The sequence below is a fragment of the Gopherus flavomarginatus genome, chromosome 8, assembly GCF_025201925.1.
Source record: "Gopherus flavomarginatus isolate rGopFla2 chromosome 8, rGopFla2.mat.asm, whole genome shotgun sequence".
In the NCBI taxonomy this organism is placed as follows: Eukaryota; Metazoa; Chordata; order Testudines; family Testudinidae; genus Gopherus; species Gopherus flavomarginatus.
The window spans coordinates 21,105,522-21,127,796 of NC_066624.1; the positions used below are offsets into that span (position 1 = coordinate 21,105,522).

A 22,275-nucleotide genomic window follows, 5' to 3' on the forward strand; every position below is an offset into this window, starting at 1 on the left:
AGTTGTCTCTTTCCAGATCTCTGAGGTATTATTTCCAAGACATTAAGAGGGGATCATCTCAGAGCCTTAGGGGACACCGCTGTTTTTTATTTGTTTGATACTTCCCTTCTTTAAGGTCAGCTTCAACATGACCAACCTTCCCTTCCCCACCTGCCCAGGTCTAATGCTGTAACTACTTAGTGACCACAGAACTCATGTGGCTATAAAAATTGGGACCATAAATCTTTCCCTGATCTTCTCTCCATCACTCCTATGTGGTCTCTTTTTCTCTTGACTGGATTTATTTCTCTTGCAGGATGTCACAAGTGAGGCATGTTTGTCCTGGAAGGCTTGTACATGGTGGCAATGGATTATTATGGAAAAGGAAGAACAGCACAGGGATACAATCCATCATAAGTGCCTTGTGGGAATAAGTATTTCCTTGTACCTCCCCATAATAGGATGAGAGAAGAATGACCATGATATGACAGACCCAGGATGCATTTTGTAGCTCTTATGGACTGTTTTTCATCAGTAGATCTCAAAATGCTCTACAAAGGAGGTCAGTATCACTATCTCTGTTTTTCAGATGGGGAAACTGAGGCACAGCACTGAAGGACAAGATTCACAAAAAGACTTGAGTACCCAACTACCATTATAGGCACCTAAATCCCAGAATCAGGCCCCACCGGGATTCCCTAAATTCCAACTCAGCTGTCTTTAAAAGCTGTAGGTGCCAGAATTCACTCAGCACCTAAATACTGCAATAAAAGTTCCGTAGGTGCCTATGTTTCTGTCTCTGAGAGTGTCAACTGCAGCCTTATTTAAAGTATCTGGATGCATAACCCCCAGAATGATGCACGAACCAGGAGAAGTCAGGTATTCTTCCACAGAACTTGCCTGTGGGGCCTGATCCAGTGAACATGTTAAGAATTTGCTTATGGGATTGGACCTCTGTAGGCCAACCCAAACAAAACAACTGGAGAGTGGAAGAGAAGAAGCCTTTCCTCATAATGTTTAGCCCCGTGGTTAGGGTACTCACCTGGCACATGACCTGGGTCAAGTGCACATTCTGCCTGAAAAAGTCATTGGGTGTGTGAGAGACAGAGAGAGCAAGTATGAGAATGACTCTGTAGCCTGATAAGAGCACTCAAGAGGGCAGTGGGAGACCCAGCCTCCTGCTCCAGTGACGACTTAAATTATTTATCTACAGTGGAACAGCTTCAACAGGAAAGACCTGAGGGATTGCCCACATCAGTCTATCTTCAAGTTAAGTGGTTAGAACCCTCTCCTAGGACTTGAGCAGGGCTCTGCCATCTCTTTTCTCCCACCCCAGGTGGCCTTGAATCAGAGCACTATCTTATCCCAGATGAATATCCTAAATGCCAGGCCAAAATGTATGAGGAAGGACATCCTGCAGAAATGGCATAGGCACCTAGTACCAAGAGAGGGTTTGCAGCTCAGATTCCCAGGTGCTTCCTTGCAGCTCAGATTTAAGTGTCAAACTCCCTCAGAGCGGTAGGGCTTTGGATACACCCCTTCCCTTGGCTACTGTAGGTTAGACCATGTAGAATGTTGACTTGTGTGGATCATGTCCTAAGAGGTCTATCTCACCCCATTCATTTTGCAGGGAGCCTAGGCACCTACATCAGGCTTTGTGAATACCAGTGATTTTCTAGGCACCTAAGTTAGGTGGAGCAAATCTAACACAAAGTGAGTGGCAACACTCAACAAGCTCGTAGTGAACCTAGGAATAGAACCCAAGTAACTGAGCGACAATCCAGTGCGCCTAGCTCATACTGCAGTCAGTACTGCTCTTCCTTGGCCATTCTGGGTCACTGCTGTTTGGAAATCCAAACTGTAAACTTCTTATATTGACACAGGAAATCCCAGAAGTGCCTTATACACCTTAAAGGTTGGTGGATATTCATGAATCTGTGTATGTGAATTCAGCAATGGCAAAACCTGGTGTTGATGGCTACCTAGTCTGGTTGCTAATAAACACACGCACACACATCTGCATAGCTAACTGAACAATGTGCAAATTCAAGCTCATCCCCTCACCCGAGTAATTCATATAGCACAGAGAATCCACTGGGATGAAAAATGAAGGGGAAATAATACCACACAGATATTTTATCATAAACTGCAGGATCCCAGGAGTCAGAATTAACAGCCCTTCTTACACTCATTGCTCTTCGTGATGTATTTTTATGCTTCTATATGGATCTGGCGGCCTAGTTTGTGTGGCACCATGTTCTGGGTGTGTGTAGACGCTGCAGTATTATAACACTTGTTTTTATTTACAACTCTAATATCATCCCATCGTATGGCATATCCAGCAAAGGATATTACTCTTCAGTGCATGAAATAAACCAGTTCCCTGGCCCAAGAATGGGACGCAGGTTGCCAGGGCCGGTGCTTCCATTTAGGCACCAGGATTTGGGAGGGCGGCAGACTGCTCTGGTGGACCTCCCACAGGCATGCCTGCGGAGGGTCCGCTGGTCCCGTGGCTCTGGTGGAGCATCCGCAGGCATGCCTGTGGCAGGTCCACTGGAGCCGCGGGACCAGCGGACCGTGTGCAGGGACGCCTGCGGGAGGTCTACCGGAGCCGCGGGACCAGCGAGCCGGCCCTGCAACTAGGGTGCCAAAAACCCTGGTGCCGCTCCTGGGGGTTGCCAACCCTCCAGGACAGTTAAAGATAATGTCATGTGATGAAACCTCCAGGAATTCATCCAATCGGATTAGCCTGCCTGCAACCACAGGCTCACCGTGGCCCATCCTCCTGGTGCGGGAGCCCAACCGACCCGTGTCTTTCACCCGACACCTTAGAGACCAGGGTCTTGTCTGAGCGCCAGCGACGGAGGTGGCCACCTTGGACACCGCCGCGCTAGGGTGCAAGGCAGGACCCGAGGGCTGCGGCCCCGCGCTCACCGGAGCGCAGGCGGGAGCTGCAGGTATCCAGTCTGGCCCCGCTCCGATTTAACCAGCCACTCGCCACCGCTTTGGAGACCACACAACGCAAAGCCCCGCCCTCCTCCTTGGCCCCATCCAAAATGGCTGCCTAGGCAATGAGTGGGGCCGCTCTCTCTGCCCGGTCCTCCACGCTCTATGGCGGCTTGTGTAAGGCGCCTCGCGTAGGGCGGACGGGAGAGGAGTGAGCATGCGCAATGAGTTTTCCTTCACTTCCTCTGGCGGCCGCTCCTGTTTCCGGCCCCCCACTTCCCTGGTAACAATGGAGCAGAAAATGGCCGCCTGAGAGGGGGAGGGAAGGGGACGCTGCTGCCGCTCGGGGAGGGACGGAGTGGGGCGAGCCAGGGCTGAGCCCGCTGAGCACCGGGGCAAGTAACAGACCGAGACCCGGCGGGGAGGAGGGAGCCTGGCGGCGGCGGGTGAGTATCGGGGCTGGACGCAGACTTTCAAAATGGCCTAGGGAAGGGAGAGGCCCAGGCCCAGGGGAGGAGGAGGCGGCGGCGCTCTGGTTGCCGGCGGGGAGGGGGAGTCTGTGTCCCCGAGCTCCTGCCCCCGTTGATCCTCGGCCCTGCCTCGCCGGGACATCTGGGAGGAGGGCCTAGGCGGTGGGCGGCATCCCCGCTCCTGGGGCAGGGAGGACAGCAGGCCCTTTCGGTCTCCACGGAGGCGACCCCTTGGTCCGCTCTACCTCATCCCCAAGTGTGAGCGCCGTTCCTTGTCGGCAGCAGAGGGGCCTCACTTCCTGCCTCATCCCCTCGGGCAGGGGAGGACTGACACCTCGGGGCCCTTCCCGTCCACACGGCCTGAGCCCGGAAGGGGACCCCTTCCGCGTTGGGCACCGGGCCAGGCTCCCTCTGTTGGGCTGCGGGGTTTCCCGCTCCGCTGTACCGAGCTGGGTTTGAGGGGGTTTGAAACGTGAAACTAGGCCTTTGGGTTTGTAGGAAAACTCGGGCCTCTCTCTCCTCTGTCCAGTGTCTCCTTTAAGGAGGTAAGAGTGTCTCAGGCCTAAGCCTTCATTTTATCCTCCCCACACAAGGAGCCCCATCGTGAGGAGAGAGATGGAGAGGACTCTCTGTGAGGGCCCCTTCTATTTCCAAGTGTCTAGGTTGTTTATAGTTTTGTGACCCACGAAAACTGATAGCATTGTGATCCCCATTTTATCTGTCTAATCTCACTTACTTCCCAGTTATCTTTATTTACCACACCCCAAAAATGTTCTGAGGATGTTGTAAAAATGATCTATACTTTTAGGAATGTTTATGGAGTTTCAAAACTCTGGTCATCCTGGGATGTCTTATGCTGTTTGTAGTCATACATCTCAAAGGAGGATCAAAATCTATTCTGTCTGTATCTTATGGACTTATTTTTTATCCATTATCTATCTATTTGATATATTTACAAAAAGGGGTTTCAACAAAAAACTTCCCTAGGAAATTAAATTGGAACATTGGATACAGTCTGTATTTTCTGGAGTGAATAAACACAGCCCTGTTTAGTGTTAAATAACCTTTCAAACTGAAGTTATACACAAATAACAATAATCAGGTGAACAGCACTACACTTAAGACTTCCCATCTGCACTATTGACTATATTGATTAATTTCAAGTTGGAGGTGACTATGAAATAGTAAAGATGCTTTAACATCCATCTTCTAATCATTTCAGCCACAATAAGTTGATAGGTAGAGATGAAAATTAAAGAGTAGCTCCTTCCTTTTGTAGATAAAGTTAAATATCTTCTTCCCGAGTCTGGGATTGGATATGTTATGGTGATAGCCCAGTGTTTAAAAGTGCCGCTGTATTCCCAGCAGAGGTTTACCATTTTGGAATGGTTAATCATCATTTGGAAAGTAAAGGAATCAGAAATGATTATCTAACTGCTCATCATCAAAAGAGGAAAACATATTTTATTAAATGGGTTACAAAAGAAATAAGTACTGCATTCTTCCCTCCTCCCTCAATTAGCTGTACTATAAATGTATGTATCAGAGGGGGTAGCCGTGTTAGTCTGGATCTGTAAAAGCAGCTTTTAAAAATGTGTGTGCTTCTGGCTCTTAATGTCGCATAATTAACCACACCGGTATTTATATAAGGTGATGTGACCGTCAAACAAATAGCAGGTCCCTAGCCTGGATAATAAACATGTTGTCCAGTACATATTAACTACCTCACAGAAAAGAGAGAGTTGACAGTTTCAGCATTCTTCATCTCTCCATCAGACTCAGAACAGCCTGGTGCCTAATCTTCACACATTTTTTTGCACTTGTTTGTTTTGTTAAGGGCATGATTTTTTTTAATCAAAATATTTATACTGGTGCAGCCCCTTATAGAGTTAAACAGTACAATTCTTGTGTATAGACAAGCTCTTAAGAATGTGTTTAGGCTAAGATTTAAAGATGTCTGTAAGAATGTTAGTAACACTTGCTAACACAGTGGTTCTCAAACTTGTGTACTGGTGACCCCTTTCACATAGCAAGCTGCTGAGTGCGACCTCCAAATAAATTAAAATCACATTTTTATATATATTTAACACTATTATAAATGCTGGAGGCAAAGCAGGGTTTGGGGTGGAGGCTGACAGTTCGTGACCCCCCCATGTAATAACCTTGCAACCCCCAGTTTGAGAACCCCTGTTCTAACAAATCTAGTGAAGACAAGACATTGTATAGTCTAACCCATGCTGAACTGGTTTAATTGAAACCCAACTGGATTAACTGATCACTTACTAGCTGAATAGTCTACACTAGGCTTTTAGAGCATGTTAGCTAACATGTTCTAACACACCTTTAAATCCTCTTCTAGATGAAGTCTAGGTGAAGATGGACAGGAACTTGTAAAAACCTAAGCCAGTCAAAGTATTGAAAGGATAAAACATAGCACATTTATCTATACCTTTTTACCTTCAGGATCTCTTATTTTTAATTTCTTATGCATAGGCACCTATCTTGCAACCCGTATTTTTAAAAAATGTGTCAGTGTTAAACTTTAATGTCGGGATGGATCTTTCCATGGGTATATAAAGGTAACTTGGAGTGTCACAACATTTCGATTTGCTTTTCTCTTCAGAATGTGAGACACTTGGCTGTGTGTAAAAACATAAAATGCATATAAGGTTGCAATTTCATCTTCTTGTCCTGGTTTATATCAGCAGACACCACTTGGTATTTCTTGGCTGATCTGAAGTGTTGATGTTTAATTCTTTTCTTCAGTGAGGACTGCAAAGCTGAGCAGCTTCATTGCTAAAAAATCAAGTGGCAACACTTGATTAGGTAAGATATACTAGTATGCATTTACTTTATCCTCTTAATTTTAATAACTTTTTTAAAAAGTCCAACAAGAACAATCTTTTACAAATTCAGTATGCCAGAGGCATCTGTGTCCATAATCTCATAAATAATCTACATGAATTTCTGTTTCTTAATTGTCATCAAAATCAGATGATGAGATTGTAGTTTTACATACAGCTTGGTTTTATATTTAAACATAATATATTGCTTAAATGTTAGTAAATAAGGTTTTTTGGTTTAAAAAAAAAACTTTTGTATTTGGGAGTATTTCATGAATTAGACAGCAACCAGGATAGGCTTGTACAATAATCCTTGTTTGTTGGTTGCAGTTGTTTGTCAGCATAGCATTGGCCTGTTATCTCCAGTAGAATCTGTAATAGCAACAATTTTGTGGATGAAGTGGAGTTAAAAGAAGAGTTGAAGTTACATGTTTTTTGCATTGAAATTCTACAGGTTGTTTGATTTAGAGCTTCCATTAACCGGAGTTCCTGTTTCTGCTGAAACTTGAGCACTACTCGACGGTCATCAGTTTTGCGGGTCTGGCTCCCTGGGATGCTACCCTACTTTTGCTGCTCTCCCTTTCAGTGACGACACTGGTTGCTGACATACCACAGTGCTACTTCCTCCTAACTTCAGAGTGGGCGTTTTGCTTGCTGACCTTACAGGATGCTCATTTTTAGAGCAAGAGAGAACCATTTTCATGAGACTCCTCTTGTGATACCTCATGTCCAATAGGTCTTCTCTTCTGTGGTATACTCTAAAGACCAAAAGCAACATAATGTCTTATTTATTTTCATTTTCAACATGTCTTTGTGACAAATGCTATTTTAATAAGGAAAATTATAACATTTTGAACCCTCGGAGTTGACAGTGGAGTTCTAACAATGCAACGTTTTATTGGATATGTGAAAGTATTGACACATGTTCTATTGCAATGTCATACCTATGATTAAAATGACATTCTGTTTATTATGACTTCTACTTCTTAGCGCTCTGGGAACATCTTTGTTCCTTTATTAAAATAGCATTTTATACAAATACTTTGTAAAAAGACAAAATTCTTTTTTGGTGTTCTTTGGCAAATTGACATTTTTCCAGGGGTGTGTGTTGTGTTGTGTTGTGTTGTGTTATGTTTGTTTGTTTTGTTTTTTTGAGGCAAGAGTGTACTGGTGACATTTGAGTGGTGTAATGTTTGGGGTAAGAAGACATCACATTTAATGTCCAGATGGATACTTTAAGAGCTTTCTGTAGGTGTTTTGTTGTATCTTAGAATGCACATTCATACTACATCCATTAGAGTTAACAGCAGCAGGCAAAGAATAAGCCCAACATGTAAGGCAGACCTTTGAAAATTTAATTCCCTGTTGCCTCTACGCTGTAGATATTCAGATTGAATTGAAGGCTCTGATCCTGCAGTAAGAGGTATATAGGCAGACATCTGCGTCTATGTGGAAAACTCACAGTGGTCCATCTGTGTGTATCTTGTTGCAGGATTGGGATGCAAATCTCAGTGAGCCCTCTCCTTCACATGCTTATATATTTTTTTTAATGCTCTTAGTAATTGGGTTCACTCAACAGTCATTTTCTATGGTCTGTTTTTTAGAGCAAGGATTTACAGGATACAACGATGATGAAATGTCAGGGTTGAAAACACATGAAATGTGTGGCTTCTTAATATATTACAACTAATTATTTATAAAGTGATTGGTGTTTGACACAGCTACATTAAAACTGTTTACTAGTTTTTTCTCTTGTGCATCTTAGAGCACAGATCGTACTAGTTTGTTTTTTGAAGCCTAGTCATTAATTTGGTTGTCACATGTTAAATAAGGCACTTTAAAATATGACCTAGGTTTTGCAAATATTTTTGTACTTTGAGAGAAATGGAGTTCAAAATATTCTAATAGCTAGTTTTAATTTCTCTCAATCTGAATTATCTGGTGTTGGAGAGCTTTTCTTGACAGGGCGCTAGGGATGAGCTTTCATCATGAAAGCGGGTCAATAGTCCTGTTAGAGATTTGGGGGATCATTGAGGGTTCGGGAGTGTATATATTTTCAAGTCAATATCTAAGTTTTGTCTTGTACATTTTTCTTGAAGTTTGGTTTAGGTAAGGGCAACTCTGACTTCTACACTGATACAACAATTTGCCTCTGGTTGCCAAAAAGGATGACTAGTTTCTGTGGGATGGAAGTGGATCAGTTGGTAATAGCTCATTAAGTATTGTAGTAGGTAATCACTATTTAGAAATTAGTCTTATGTCGAGCACAGTTGCTAAACTATTTCCACGTATTAACTATCCCTTTTGTGTATTCAGAGTTATACATTAAATTGCTTGGAAGAGAGTCAAGAAATCTGCATAATGTATAGGAACCTAATTTTCTAGAAAATATCCAGTACATGCCAAATGAAACGATGTCACTCTTAAATATTGAAACCCATATATTTTCATTGCTGATGAAGAGCACAAATTTTTTTTTTTTTAAATCACTGCTTTTTCTTTAAACAGTGTAAAGACTTTGATTAATTCAGCTCAGATAGCTTTTGGGTTATTTTACTATGTCCTGAAACAATTTATTTATTTTCGTGCAAGGAGGACTTAGTTGGTAGGTCATTGTGCCATCTGCTCAATTAACACATTTCTGGGTAGCCATTTGTGATCCTCAGATAGAAGGTACCATATAAGTGCAAGGTAGTAAAGATAAAGGTGAATTAAGAGTTTAAGCATTTTACTGTTGTATGGGGTCCGAAGTGAATTTCTTAAACAGCTATTTTAGTAAATTCTTGAATTGTGATGCCTAACCCTCTTTCCTAGATTGACTTTCTACTCAGGCCTAATTGTCACAGTATCAATGAATTGATCATTTTAGTACTGGTAATGGAGCAAAGTAACTGATAATGGCAACTTTTTTCAATACCAAATGAATATCTTTAGTTCTCGATCATTTATACCCCAGAGACCATAAAGTAACTCCTCCCTTGGAGATTATAAAATCTTGAACTATAGGTAGTCATTTCTTGCTATTAAAGCTTACTGTTTTCCATAAACTCTGCTGCTTTGTACTGATGGTAAGGACATCACTAGTCATTTGTGCCTGGCACCTTTGAGTGGATTGTTAATGAGTAACTACAGGGAATCCACTTGACTGACTTGTCAATGAGTGGGCATACCAATTTAAGAGTTTACTGCAATAATATCTGGTTATTCAGCTGCTAAAAACACTCCCCATCACCATTTTGAAGAAAACTTTCACTTGTTTCGGTCAAGTAGCTGTACAGACTCTTGTTTCCAGCGAACTTTAGACAAATCTTACTGTGCTTCCGTAAAGATGTTCAGTTTTATTACTGGATAAACTAAAGTTGGCTATAATCAACAGATCTGCACTCACTACATCTTAGAGACATGAGCTCCTCCAGACATTTGTGCTCTCCCTCGCCAGTTCTGTGCTGACAGAAGAAGGGAAATTTCAGGTTGTGTTATGCAGGTAAGAACAAAATCTCATGTTAAGTTGTCCAAAAGCAAGGAAACTCACTGAGGTGAAACATACTATATTATGACCTCCCCTACGCAGGTTTAATAGGATGCCATTGTTAGGTCTATCATAATGTATAGGCAGACATGGTGTGTTGTGCCCTTATTTGCATTTCTTGCTTTATGGTAATATGCTGCTTACAATATCTTAATGTGATGTTTACATTTTAGTGGTTAGGTCTCATTTTAGGCATCAGGATTGTGCACTACACTCAAGACACAATTTGGATGGTGTGCCTCAGCGATTAAATCCCTGACGGACAGCTGTATCTAGTTATTGTTTCCATAGGAGTCTGTTGCATAGTAATAGGGTAATGGTGCTGCGTTACTGCCACTATTGAAATGGTGTTATGTAGCTAGGCAGAACCAAGAAAACCCCATTGTCACTGTAGTACTATTAATATCCTAGTGATAGGCATCTAGAATTTATAGGGTTCTGCAATGGCTAGGGTAGAAGAGAACTGTTTCTTGGAGGTGGATAAACTGGCTTGGTGCAGAGTCTACACTAGGTGTTTGCACTGGTGAAGCTACTTTCGTGTAGCTATACCAGTGTGAAAAGCCCTAATGTAGACAAACCTCCAGGAGTAACCCTAATAGTGTTGAATCTAAATGCAAGACCCTCCTGTGAGGCCTTCTTCCAGTAATGCCATTTCTCACATCCAACATGTAATTTTGGGCTTGGAGAGGGAAGAATACAAACACAGTAACTCTTGTGTTAGTTACCTTAATGTGTGTAAACAAATAGGCCTTGAAGATCATGCAATACCTCTCCTCTATTTAGGAGATGTAATGATTTAATCTGTAGAGACATTATGATTTTTCTTGACAGTTTTGTTTAGAAACCAAAACAAGGATCAGTTTCATGCACTAGACCAGTGGTTTTCAACCTTTTTTCATTTGCAGATCCCTAAAAATTTCAAATGGAAGTGGCAACCCTTTTAAAAGTCTTAGACATAGTCTGCGGACCCCCAGGATCCATAGGTTGAAAACCACTGCACTAGACAAGTGGCCAAGAAACCAGTCCTATTATATTTGCAAATTCTCCGATTAAAAAGCACAAAACAGAATGTATTTTTTGTTTTGTTTTGTTTGTTTGTTTCCCCCTGCCCCCCTTCAGTATGTTCATGAGGCTTCAGGAGCTGTTTTAAAAAAGGAAACATTTCCGGTGGAAATGTTGTATGGGAGCATTCGACCAGGTGTAAAACTAGCTAGATAATGAGCCACATGAGTAATTGGTGCATTCCCACAGTTGTGTAAGACAGTGCTTTACATCATGATTGGTGAGGTATACTGATGTAATAACCAGGTTTCTTTGTTTTGGCTTCCATTTGGATAGGTTTCCTCTTAATTGTCCAGAAGGATTTCTGGTCAATAACACGAGGCACTTAGTTTCCTTATAGGCTTGAACTTGGGAGGGTTAATCCTATTAAAATTGCCTTTTAAAGGAACATAGTGTTGGATTCAGATGACTCTTCCTTTACAGGATTGTTTTAAGGTAGCCTTTAGGCTGCTCTAGGTTGTGCTTTGTCAAGTAGCTGCAACATCAGGGTATGCTATAAGGGGGTTTAAACGTCTCCTTCCTGAGCAATGTTGGGTGCACGAAAGATTGCCTGAAGGATTTGGTCTGTAATTTTTATGCTTCCCTAAACATATTGCATTTTCAAAAGTATTGATTTAAATGCTGAACCAAGTAGTGATTTAAATTGCAGTACAAACTAAATTTCTCCTTAAATAATTTAAATAGATGATAACGATTAAGTGTGTGTTGTCAGGGTCAAGTTCAATGACAGATTGTGCTGAATTCCACTGAATGTGTGAATAAGCATTGCAGATTATTTTATTCACTTCTGTATGTATGGTTTTCAAAATATGTAGTTTTCTTCTCCTTTTTTAGATACTTTCCCACTCTTTCATCAACATGGAAAGCTCAGATTCTAACGATAAAGCAAATATTGATCACTCAGAAGCACAGCGCCGGAGTCAGCTGGATCGATTAGAACGTGAAGAAGCTTTCTATCACTTTGTAAATAACCTGAATGAAGAGGACTATAGGCTTATGAGGGATAACAATTTGCTAGGAACACCAGGTATGTTACGACATGTAGGTAGCATGAAAACTTTAATTTACAAATGTGAATGCCTCTGCATCCATGTTCAGACGACCTGGTTCCTCTCACTGTTGTGCTGAATGTGTCTTCAGCATTTATTATATTTTTAGTACTATTTTATGCCATTGTAGAGAGTGGTTCTTTTGCTTAGTTGAGCACACAGTAGACCAGTGGTTTTCAAACTTTTTTTCTGGCGACCCAGTTGAAAAAAATTGTTGATACCTGCAGTCCAACAGAGCTGGGGATGAGAGATTTAGGGTGTGGTAGGGGCTCAGGACTGGGGCAGATGGTTGGGGTGTGGGAGGGGACTGTGGGCTGGGGCAGGGGTTTGGGGTGCAGGAGGGGGTCAGGGCTCTGGGCTGTGGGTGCAGGCTAGGCTGGAGATGAGGCATTTAGGGTGCAGGGAGGGGCTCTGAGTTTTGATTGAGGGGCTCTGGGTTTTGATGGAGGGGATTGAGGTGCGGGCTTATCTCCGGTGGCTCCTGGTCAGCAGCACAGCCGGGGTGCAGAGGCAGGCTTCCCGGCTTTTCTGGTACCACGAACCGCGCTGTGCCCTGGAAGCAGCCAGCAGCAGATCCGAATCCTAGGCGAAGGAGGGCAAGCGACTCCGTGCGTCTCTCGTCTGCAGACACTGCCCCCCAGCTTCCATCAGCCGGGAACCAGCTAATGGGAGTGCGGAGCCGCTGCTCAGGGCAGAGGCAGCGCGGAGCTCTGTGGCCCCCCTGCCTAGGAGCCGGACGTGCTCCTAGCTACTTCCGTGCCAAGCGTGGTGTCAGACTCAGAACAGGTAGGGCTATAGTTTTTACCGGCTGGCCATCAGGCTCCCTGCGTGCTAAGCAAGGTGACCCAGTGTCTTGCATTCTGCAGCCCAGTACTCAGTCATGACCTGAAGTTTGAAAACCACTGCAGTAGGCCATTCCTTGAAGGTAATATGAATAGTGTCGAGCTTGGTAGGTTAAACTACATGTGCTAATTCAATTTTAAGAAAACTTTAGTGTTCACTGGGACTTGCAAAGTCTGTACTACTGCGGGCTACATTGGCATCTTGCCAGGTATTTGAGTCTCACTTGGGCCGTTTTTACATAAGAAGATTGCACTGGTTTAACTAAAGGTGTAATTTTAAAACTGATGTAGTTAAACCTGTGTGAACAGCCTTATTTCAGTATAAGAGTGGCTTATTTTGTCTGAGGTAAAACTGATTCCTAATAGACTTGTGCTAAACTGAAATAAACAACTCTTAATCTGAAATGTGTCATCTGAGGTTTTTTTGCATTAGTTTAACTAAATCAGTTTAAAATAACACTTTTAGATAACCAGTGCAACTTTCTCTTGTAAATGAGGCCTTGATTGATATAGGATGGAGAATACTGCTGACATGTGTTTACAAGACCCAGCAAGCATTTCGCCATCTTCTTCTGAGCAGGTTGTAACTCTGTGTTAGCTGGAGCCTCAGCAAGTCTTACCTAAGGGCAAGAGTGTAGGAGGGCTGTAGGGTATACTTTGGCTACCCTGACTTATAGGTATCACGGTGTGTCAGAATTGAACAAACACTTAGAAGCAGTCATTATTTTTGTTAGTACAGTATTTGCAGTTCAAAGAGAATGTAAGCGTAAGAACTCTTAGGCTATGGATTATTCTTGCCTTTACATATCTGCCTTTAAAATAGTTTTGGAAATCTTTGCTTGCTTCCTAAGGTGAAATTACTGAAGAAGAATTGATGAGAAGGCTACATCAAGTTAAAGAAGGTCCACCACAGCAAAATGGTGATGAGAATAGAGGTATATATATTGTATTTGTGGAAGCTCTTAACTTTAGCACCCAATATAGATCTTAACTTGAGTGCAGGAATGGAACATGTTAAGCCTAGGCAGGTGCGAGGTGAGCAGTGTTTTAGAATTAAGTGAAGATTATCTGATACCTGCTTCTGAGATCAGTTTTGAAGAGATTACAGCTAGAACACATGACACTTCTATTTTGCTGCACTGTGATCGCATCTGCATTTCTTTATCTTTGTTTAGATTTCTCTCCGTTTTGTTCCCTTACAAGGGTGCTTTCTGAGGTTCCCACATTTTCTCACCTTTACTCTTTCCATCTCAAGGTTGCCACATTGCCTCCCTGCATAAAGGTTTACACACAGGTCCCACTGAACCCTGTCATTGTTCATTATTAGCTAAATGAGTTTGCTAGACTATGAACCAAGTATTCCAGGCCGCTTAGTCTACGTTAGCACTTATGTCAGCAAAATTTTTATTGCTCAGATATGAAAAAAACATTCCCGAGTGACATAAATTTTGCCAGAATAAGCGCTCATGTGCACAGCGCTATATCGCCAGGAGAGCTTCTCCCACTAACATAGCCACCACTGCTCATTGAGCTGGTTTTATTATGTTGGCTGGAGCGCTCTCTCCTGTTGAAATAATGCAGCTACACAAGTGCTCTTACAGCAGCACGACTGTATTGGTACAGCTGTGCCTCTGTACGCTTGTTATTGTAGACATGGCTTTGGTTTGTGATTTAAGTGCCACTGTACTCGGCCATTAAATTGACAATATTTGAGCAAGTAAAAAATATCTAATCTAATTTTTTTTTACTGTTGAAACATAATGGACTTTCCATTTAGTTGTTACAAGAAATAATTATTTTGATGACTTGTTTGCTATTTGGCTACAACTTCTAAAGAGGCATAATTATTGGCAGTAGAAAAATGTCCACTCATGTTCCCTCAAAGAAAAGCTCTTGTGGACATAACACTTAATCAAGCTGTTAAGGATGAAATCGTTATGGTGTTTAGAAGACTTAAATATTTTAAAACTGTAACTTGCTTAATTAAGTAATTATATTTTTGGAAAATACCTCAGTTCTCTAATTTTGGTAGTTCCCTTTCTTTTGACAGGTGCAGAATCCACAGAAGATGTTTCTAATAGAGATTCCATAATAGACTGGCTTAATTCAGTACGACAGACTGGAAATACCACACGGAGCGGGCAAAGAGGAAACCAGTCTTGGAGGGCAGTGAGCCGGACTAACCCTAACAGTGGTGATTTCAGATTTAGTTTGGAAATAAATGTCAACCGTAATAATGGGAACCCAAACCCAGAAGCTGAAAATGAGCAATCTGTAGAGCCCTCTAATGGTGAGGATTTGGAAAATAGCCAAAGTGACACTGAGACTCCAAGATCTGAATCGCCATCTGTAAGGCAGCCTGGCTCAGACAGAAGTACCTCCGAGGAGTTAGCAACTGAGGAAGCATCTCCTCTCAGAGGCCAGAGAAGAGCAAGAAGCAGGAGCCCAGAACAACGAAGAACTCGGGCTAGGACTGATAGAAGTAGGTCACCTATTAATCCAGCAAGTGAGACTCCTCGCAGGTCTCCTCACAATATGCCATCTCAGACACTTGATCATTCCCTGGTAAACGAATCTGAGGGAAGTTCTAGAACTAGACAGCATGTGACGTTAAGGCAACATACAACGGGGACTGAGATTGCAAGTGAAAATGCAGTTCTGTTTTCAACCCCTGAAACAAGACCTGCTCCTCCAGCATTAGGTTCTTCAGAAACAAATGGCAGCAGTGAATCTGCAGCTCCTGGACAGAGGCCACCTACTATAGTTCTTGATCTTCAAGTGAGAAGAGTCCGTCCAGGAGAATATCGGCAGAGAGACAGCATAGCCAACCGAACCCGATCCAGGTCCCAGACACCAAACAATACAGTCACTTATGAAAGTGAACGTGGAGGGCTTAGGCGCACATTTTCACGTTCAGAACGGGCTGGAGTGAGAACTTATGTCAGTACCATTAGGATTCCTATTCGTAGAATCATAAACACGGGCTTTAATGAGACAACATCGGTCGCAATTCAGACCATTCTAAGGCAGATAATGACAGGTTTTGGAGAATTAAACTACTATATGTACAGTGATGGTGATGCAGATCCTAGTGGCCCAGCCCCAAACCAAAATGTAGATGCTCCTGAGCTACAGAATGGAGGTGATAGTGGTAGTTCTAGTTCACGCAGTGAAAGTACTGAAGGTAGCTCAGGGGAGGTATATGAAAGTAGTAATGAAGGAGGTTCAACATCTGCTAGGCGGGAAGGTCGGAATACTAGGGGATCAGTCACTTTTGAAGAAAGTGGCTCTTTACCATTCCTTAGCTTAGCACAGTTTTTTCTACTAAATGAAGATGATGATGACCAGCCAAGAGGACTCACCAAAGAACAAATTGACAACCTAGCATGGAGGAATTTTGGTGAAAGCGATGCTCTGAAAACCTGTAGTGTCTGTATTACAGAATACACAGAGGGCAACAAGCTTCGTAAACTGCCTTGTTCCCATGAGTACCATGTCCACTGCATTGATCGCTGGTTATCAGAAAATTCCACTTGTCCTATTTGTCGTAGAGCAGTCTTAGCGTCTGGTAACAGAGAAAGTGTTGTCTAAATGAGATCTGAATTTGTGGCTGAACAGCTGGTGTAATAGTGATGGGCAACAAAGTCACTTTCATTATGACCACTTTTTGAGTGGTGCTTCAATGTAAAGTAATGAGTCTGGCTGCTTCGTCCCTCATAGAAACATTTTCTCAGAATTAAAGCTTTTAAAATGGGAATCTCTTTAAATTAGAGTCTCCAAATCTATTCAGTTTCAGTGTCTCGAATTTCAGACAATTTTATTTCCCCAAAGACACCTATTTGTTATAAATTTCTTATTTTTTTTCATCATCAAGACTGTTAAGCTCCTTCCCCATCCCCTCCCCAATGCATTGTGAATCTTAAAGACCTCAGCACATCCCTGTAAGGAACTTATCTGAGAAGTCATCCTAGCTACAGCACATGCTTCATAATGGATTTTTAAAAGCAAACCCAGCTATCCCACTGAATATAAAATTAATTCAACTGCACCCTTAAATATAATTTTGGTTAATTTTCATATTGGGTATTCTTGGACACGTGAGTGCAGATAACACTAATGTTAGCCCTTTTCCCATTGTACAGCTGTCTCCAGCCCATCACTATGGCACGCTGTAGAGTGAGCTGATAGCTTAATTGGGATATTTATCTTGTGGAAATATAAGAATTGCCTATGCTTGTTTAAATAAAAAAATCACAATTTTTGTTTTACAATTGTAAAGCTTTTTTGTAGAAGCTCAGTACTTTTCCAGTGCACTGTTGTACTAATGCATTAAGAATTAAAATTGTACCATGCTTAGAAATGAAGAGAATGCTTTTCATATAAGACCCACCACACACAGAGCAAACTAAATACAAGCGAGCTGCTTTTGTCAATGTTATTGTCAAGAGCAGCGCATATCTGTACTATTTAATTTATGTGAGCAGCTACTGTAACACAAAACAGTTAAGAATTAGACATCTTAATTTCATTAAAACTGGTGGAAATTGAATGTTATAATTGCAGTGTCTTGGCTCAGTAATGCCACCAAAAAGGTGGTGATAAAAAGAAACAGAAACCTGCTCTGAAGACTGGTTTTTTCTTTGTATGGTTACTGATGTGTAATAATACAAACTTGCATGTACCAGTTTCATACAGTGAGGATTTTGCCCAAGTTTTGTATTAAGCTGTATTTTAATCACTGAAGGAGCGGTATGTAACTTTCAGCAGACAAATGTTAGCAAATTAATTTTTCTCCTCCCACCCTAATGACCTCTGGAGCTTTGTCAATGATTTAACATGCTGGACTCCAAAAATCAATGACAGTTGCATGTGACTTAAGTAGCCGTGGTACAGAAATTAACATTTAGGTGTAACTGAGAAATAATCTAACAGAAGTTTCTCAAATAAATTGCCAATCTTAAATTATTGGTTACTGGAGTACATTTAAAAAATGAAATTTCAAGTTGTTTGAATTTGCAACTTATTTTCCTTAAAGTAAAATATTAGGCATGTTTCTTTACTGTTAAAGACTGTCTAAATTCCACTTGCATTTTGTATTAAAAGTTAGTGTGGGCTTATCACAATTCAAATCGTATAAATGCATTTATACAATTTTAAGTCTGCTTTGGAAATGTTCATACCTCAGCAGTCTTTACCTGGTGGGAAACCTCTTCCCCATCTCCCCCATCCCCAAGAAACCTTTACTCTTTAGTAGCTTTGCCAGTGCTACATGCTTCTCAAGGAAAGCAATGTTCTATTTCAAGTAAAAAAAAATATATATATATAGTAGTTGTTAACTAGGGATATGAACTGCTCTTGCTGGCTAGATTGAAAATGTTGCTCAATACTCAGATGACAAAACCAAGCCTGACCTATCTTTTTTTACATTAACTAATCTTCAGTGTTTGAGTGGTGGTTACATAGAACGTCATCCTAGCTGTTAAGCCATTATAATTGAACTACTCACCAGCCAGTTCAGGATTCCAAGATGTTCTGGAGCCCTCCCATTTTTCTAACAGTGCGTTTTCATGTCATTCTCAGTTCGAGGGGGAATCCTGACTGGCTGGTGAGCTCACTTTCCTTGTGGTGGAATGCTCCATCATTGTAAGGGTGTTCCTTATCGTATGTTTTAAAAACATTTATAAACAAATTCATGCTCTCAAATGTTCTCTCTGAGATGTGTTCATCTATAAAATTGGAGGTTAGATATTAATGTTACTGGTTGGACTTTGTTTCATGAATGTAGCTAATGAATCTTAAGCCAAAACCTCTTCTCAAACATTGGACACCTGGATTTTTGAATCTTTTCTGTAGTGTGCACGTAAGTGTATGCAATCACCTGCATTTTTCAGTAACACTCTTTGCTGACTTGGACTGTAGAATTAAAATTGAAATATTTTATAGTGGTATTTGCTACTAATTTCTAAATACACTTTTAGCTTTTTTAAATCAGATATCTTATGAGGACTAAGGACAGAAATGAGAAGAATATGAGCCCATTAGCAACAAGTGATACACAGTGGAGGAAGACTGTAATACCTCATTAAGCAGTTACATTTTTGTTAATTGATTGTTCTTGGTTTCCAAGAACTATACAGTTCAAACATCTTGTAGTTTTATTATGATTGCCTAAAAGTGCTATGCCTTAATGTTTTAACTTTATGTAATTGTAACAACGGTTAAAGTGTCTGAGGTTCCCAAAAAGGTACCAGAAACCAGTGCTCGCCTCAATTAAGACTCCTTTGAATGTTTCAAATGTTTTAATTATTTATAATGACATTCCTTTTTAAACTCTTATTATACCAGTAGCACTGGGATTTGTTTCTTTTGACTTTAAACAATTGGCAAGATTGATATTGCTGTTAGTGAGGAACTCTTAAATAGATGAGGCATTTACCAACGTCCACAATAGTTCCGGAAATGAGCAATGGTATAACTGAGCTACACCCAGTAACTCCGTGGTGTTTATGAATACTTTCATATTATGACCCATGCAAAGCAAATCTGTGGGAAATTACTGGCCTGATCCAGCAGCAGGAATTCTCATCTGAGTAAGGGTTGCTGGATCAGGCCCTATTATTATAAAGTAATTTAGTTAATTCATGAATAGTACAAGAAATTTATGGGCATCATTCTTTCCTTTAAAGTTATATTAAGCTTTAAAACCCAATATTAATACTTCAGTTTTAAATTAAATTGCAAGCTTTGTAGGTAAAGTATAGAAGCGTCTCTAGTGAGGTGCTCACAATTAGCTGAAGTTAGTCTCTCTTGAATCAGCTTACTTAAAAATATATGAATCCTTTTGGTGCCAAGCATTCTTAACATATTTGCATCTATAGCTTTCTTAAGCTTAAACCTATTTTTTCAGCATTGGAATTGTAGATGGATGTGCACTGTTTTTACAGCCACTTTACTGGATGCCCATGGCCACGGAGAGGGTTAATACACAGCTGTTATCGGGGTTTTTTGGGCACGGGGTGGGAGGTGAGATTAATGCCCACGTGTACATAGATGGATAAATCTAAAAGATCCTGGTAGCCGCCTTATACATTGCTGCTCTCCTTTTAGTTTATGGTGCCATCTTGAGGAAGCTTTTTTTACCCTCCTTCAAAGCTGGGGAAATACACATCTTTGACTCCATTATTTATTAAAACATTAATTTCTTTGCTGTTTAAGTTGGTTTTGTGTTTGAAGGAGCTCCCCTGCTAGAGCTTGTATAAGGAAAGCTGCTGATTTAAAAAAAAAAAAAAAAAAGCCCCACACACACACTTGCACACTGTGGACAGCCATCCTTCTGGTGTTTGGGATTACCCCTAGGTATTTAAAAGGTAGAAGAGTGCACAATCTTTTGTTTTGTAAGAGTGCAGTATATAGTTCTAATCAAACTGCAAATTTGTAGACATTTTTAATGGGTTTTATCCATTAAGTGAAAGAAGTGTGAAAAGCAGTGACTGGTTTTTACTGGGGTTCTTCTTTTACTTGCACTTTTGTAAAAATAAACAGCCTTTTGCAAATAGTATTTTGCAGGCAGTTAGTTCATGTCTGTTAACTGATCCTTGTTTGGAAAATAGTGTTATTTGACAGGGTAGTTGCTGGACTGCATGCATAAAAACTACTCGTTAAAAGTTTCTTAAGGACTTTCTGTAGGAAGTATTAGTGTGCATGCATTAGCAGCTGCACTAACACGATACTGTACCAATTTTGAAGAAGCCATGATTGGCCATTGTGCCAACTTGCAGATTAATGTGTTTTCAGCTAATGTTGACACAATGGATGGTAATGACTGTCTGCTATCCATGGATTATGCGAATATGTAGTGTCCAAAGGACCATTTCACCAATATAATTTCAGCAAGAAATTTATCTTAAAATAGTTGCCTACACTTTGAGGAAATTCATGATCTGAGATGCGTTATAGTAACTAGGGTCTAACTTTAAGATGAGAAAAGAAATTTAGTTAAAGCTGACCCATGGTTTCCATTTTGTACCAGTGTGCCTAGGTATTCCATGGGTCTTCCAACAGTGCGTGTTCTTAATCAGCATATATATTGCAATATCAAGGTTCAGCTGGCTGGGTTTAGCTGTTTAGCTGCAGCCTTAACTTTTCTTGGCATTGTTAATTTGAGACCCTTACTATAACTGTAATGCGGTGTTCTGTGTAAGAATCTGGTGTTTCCGTTCATACCTCAGTACGACTGGGGATTTATGTGACTTGATTAGGGTTACGTGATCAGATCTTGAGTTGATTAGGTTCACAGTTGTAATGGAAATGCCTGTGCCAGGAGGTGTTAACTTGGAGCTATGTTAAGGGAATTGAGCAACACAGTTAGAAATCTTTCAAATTTTCATCTACAGGAGGCTTTTTTTTGTTTGGGTTGCATTGCTGAGGGGAAGGAGACAGAAGCAAATCTAATGGTAATGTAATTTACTCAAAGCACATTAAATTATGTTGTGTAAAAATTAGTTTGATTCTGTTATACCAGGGCTTCCCAACCTCTTTTGCACCGACATTTCCCTTTTCTTATGGGCGAATCCGTTATTGAACCTTATTTGGTTCCATTATCTGGTTTTCGTCACTTAAATTAAAATCCCAAGAGCCCTTCCCTATATATCTGTTAGGCTGTTGGCTGGGAAGCCCTGTATTAAACTGAGAATGTAACAATTTTCCTTTTTGTACAGTGCTTTACATTGTTTATATCGGACTTTAGTACAAAATGGTACTCTAAAAGGTCATAAAACAGTTTGATCATATTTGATAGCTAACATTTAGGAGGAGTTTGTTTCCTATGTAAGATGTCATAATGCAAATTTAAATAGACTCAATAAAATGCATGAAGTGATAATTTTGTTCTTGATCATCGCTCCTTGGGGACCGGGGGGAGGGGGATGTTCTGTAGTTGGAATGTAATTGAGACTACTAGGGTTAACAGCTCATGATAAATGTGATAGCAATTTTTTTCCCCCATTATTTCCTGTTGTATGAAGTGGGAGAGCAGGAAAGGAATAGGAACCTATGGCTTTTTGTCAAAAGAATTTGCCTCTTTGTCTACTAAAGTGAAGGAATAAATCTCATTACGTACAAGAGTTCACTAAATCTGTTGGTGCATAGAATACAAGGACATAGTTTTAAATTATCTTTCGAAATAGTAGCTGTGATTTATGGGTGCTATTCAGTAACTGAAATCAGGGACCTGGTCTCAGTGGTGAAAGTCAAACTAGAAACGTGCAGAGGGCCTCAGAAACACTGCCAAGTTTGCATGAAGTCATGTATGGCCAGAGGCTTCCTTTTAAAATTAATCTGACCTGTGTGCAGTGCTCCACGTGAATGAGAAGGAAACTAAATACCTTTTGCAGGATGTGGAAAACTATCGGTGCTTCTCCATGCATGCTATATGAGTAGGAAACAATGACCAATCCTGGACACATGGGATGATATCTGAAACAAAGGGTGCGGGAGTCTAATTGTATTTACTAGGACAGCATTCAACAAGGTGTAACACAAAAATGGAAGGGAGGA

The 22,275-nt window shown here is 41.0% G+C and overlaps 1 protein-coding gene across 9 annotated transcripts; it reads left to right on the forward strand.

Annotated features, from left to right (window-relative positions):
- Positions 1 to 3,166: 3,166 nt before the first annotated feature.
- On the forward strand, positions 3,167 to 21,601 carry RLIM (ring finger protein, LIM domain interacting). Of its 9 annotated transcripts, none has more exons than XM_050964654.1 (5): positions 3,168 to 3,371; positions 6,101 to 6,221; positions 11,664 to 11,856; positions 13,572 to 13,655; positions 14,771 to 21,601. In XM_050964654.1, the coding sequence occupies exons 3-5, from the start codon at positions 11,688 to 11,690 to the stop codon at positions 16,309 to 16,311; spliced, it is 1,794 nt and encodes a 597-aa protein (XP_050820611.1). In that variant the 5' UTR covers positions 3,168 to 3,371; positions 6,101 to 6,221; positions 11,664 to 11,687; the 3' UTR covers positions 16,312 to 21,601. The 9 variants fall into 9 exon arrangements, with proteins under 9 accessions (XP_050820615.1, XP_050820611.1, XP_050820610.1 ...); XM_050964653.1 differs by having other exon boundaries at positions 6,104 to 6,221; XM_050964656.1 differs by having other exon boundaries at positions 6,162 to 6,221.
- The last annotated feature ends 674 nt before the right edge of the window (positions 21,602 to 22,275 follow it).

Bases quoted from the DNA above. Each gene is read 5' to 3' on its own strand.
- RLIM (XM_050964650.1), top strand. From the start codon at position 8,407: ATGACTAGTTTCTGTGGGATGGAAGTGGATCAGTTG. The intron at 11,857-13,571 runs GTATGTTACGAC...TTGCTTCCTAAG, and splicing joins CAATTTGCTAGGAACACCAG to GTGAAATTACTGAAGAAGAA. The intron at 13,656-14,770 runs GTATATATATTG...TTCTTTTGACAG, and splicing joins AAATGGTGATGAGAATAGAG to GTGCAGAATCCACAGAAGAT.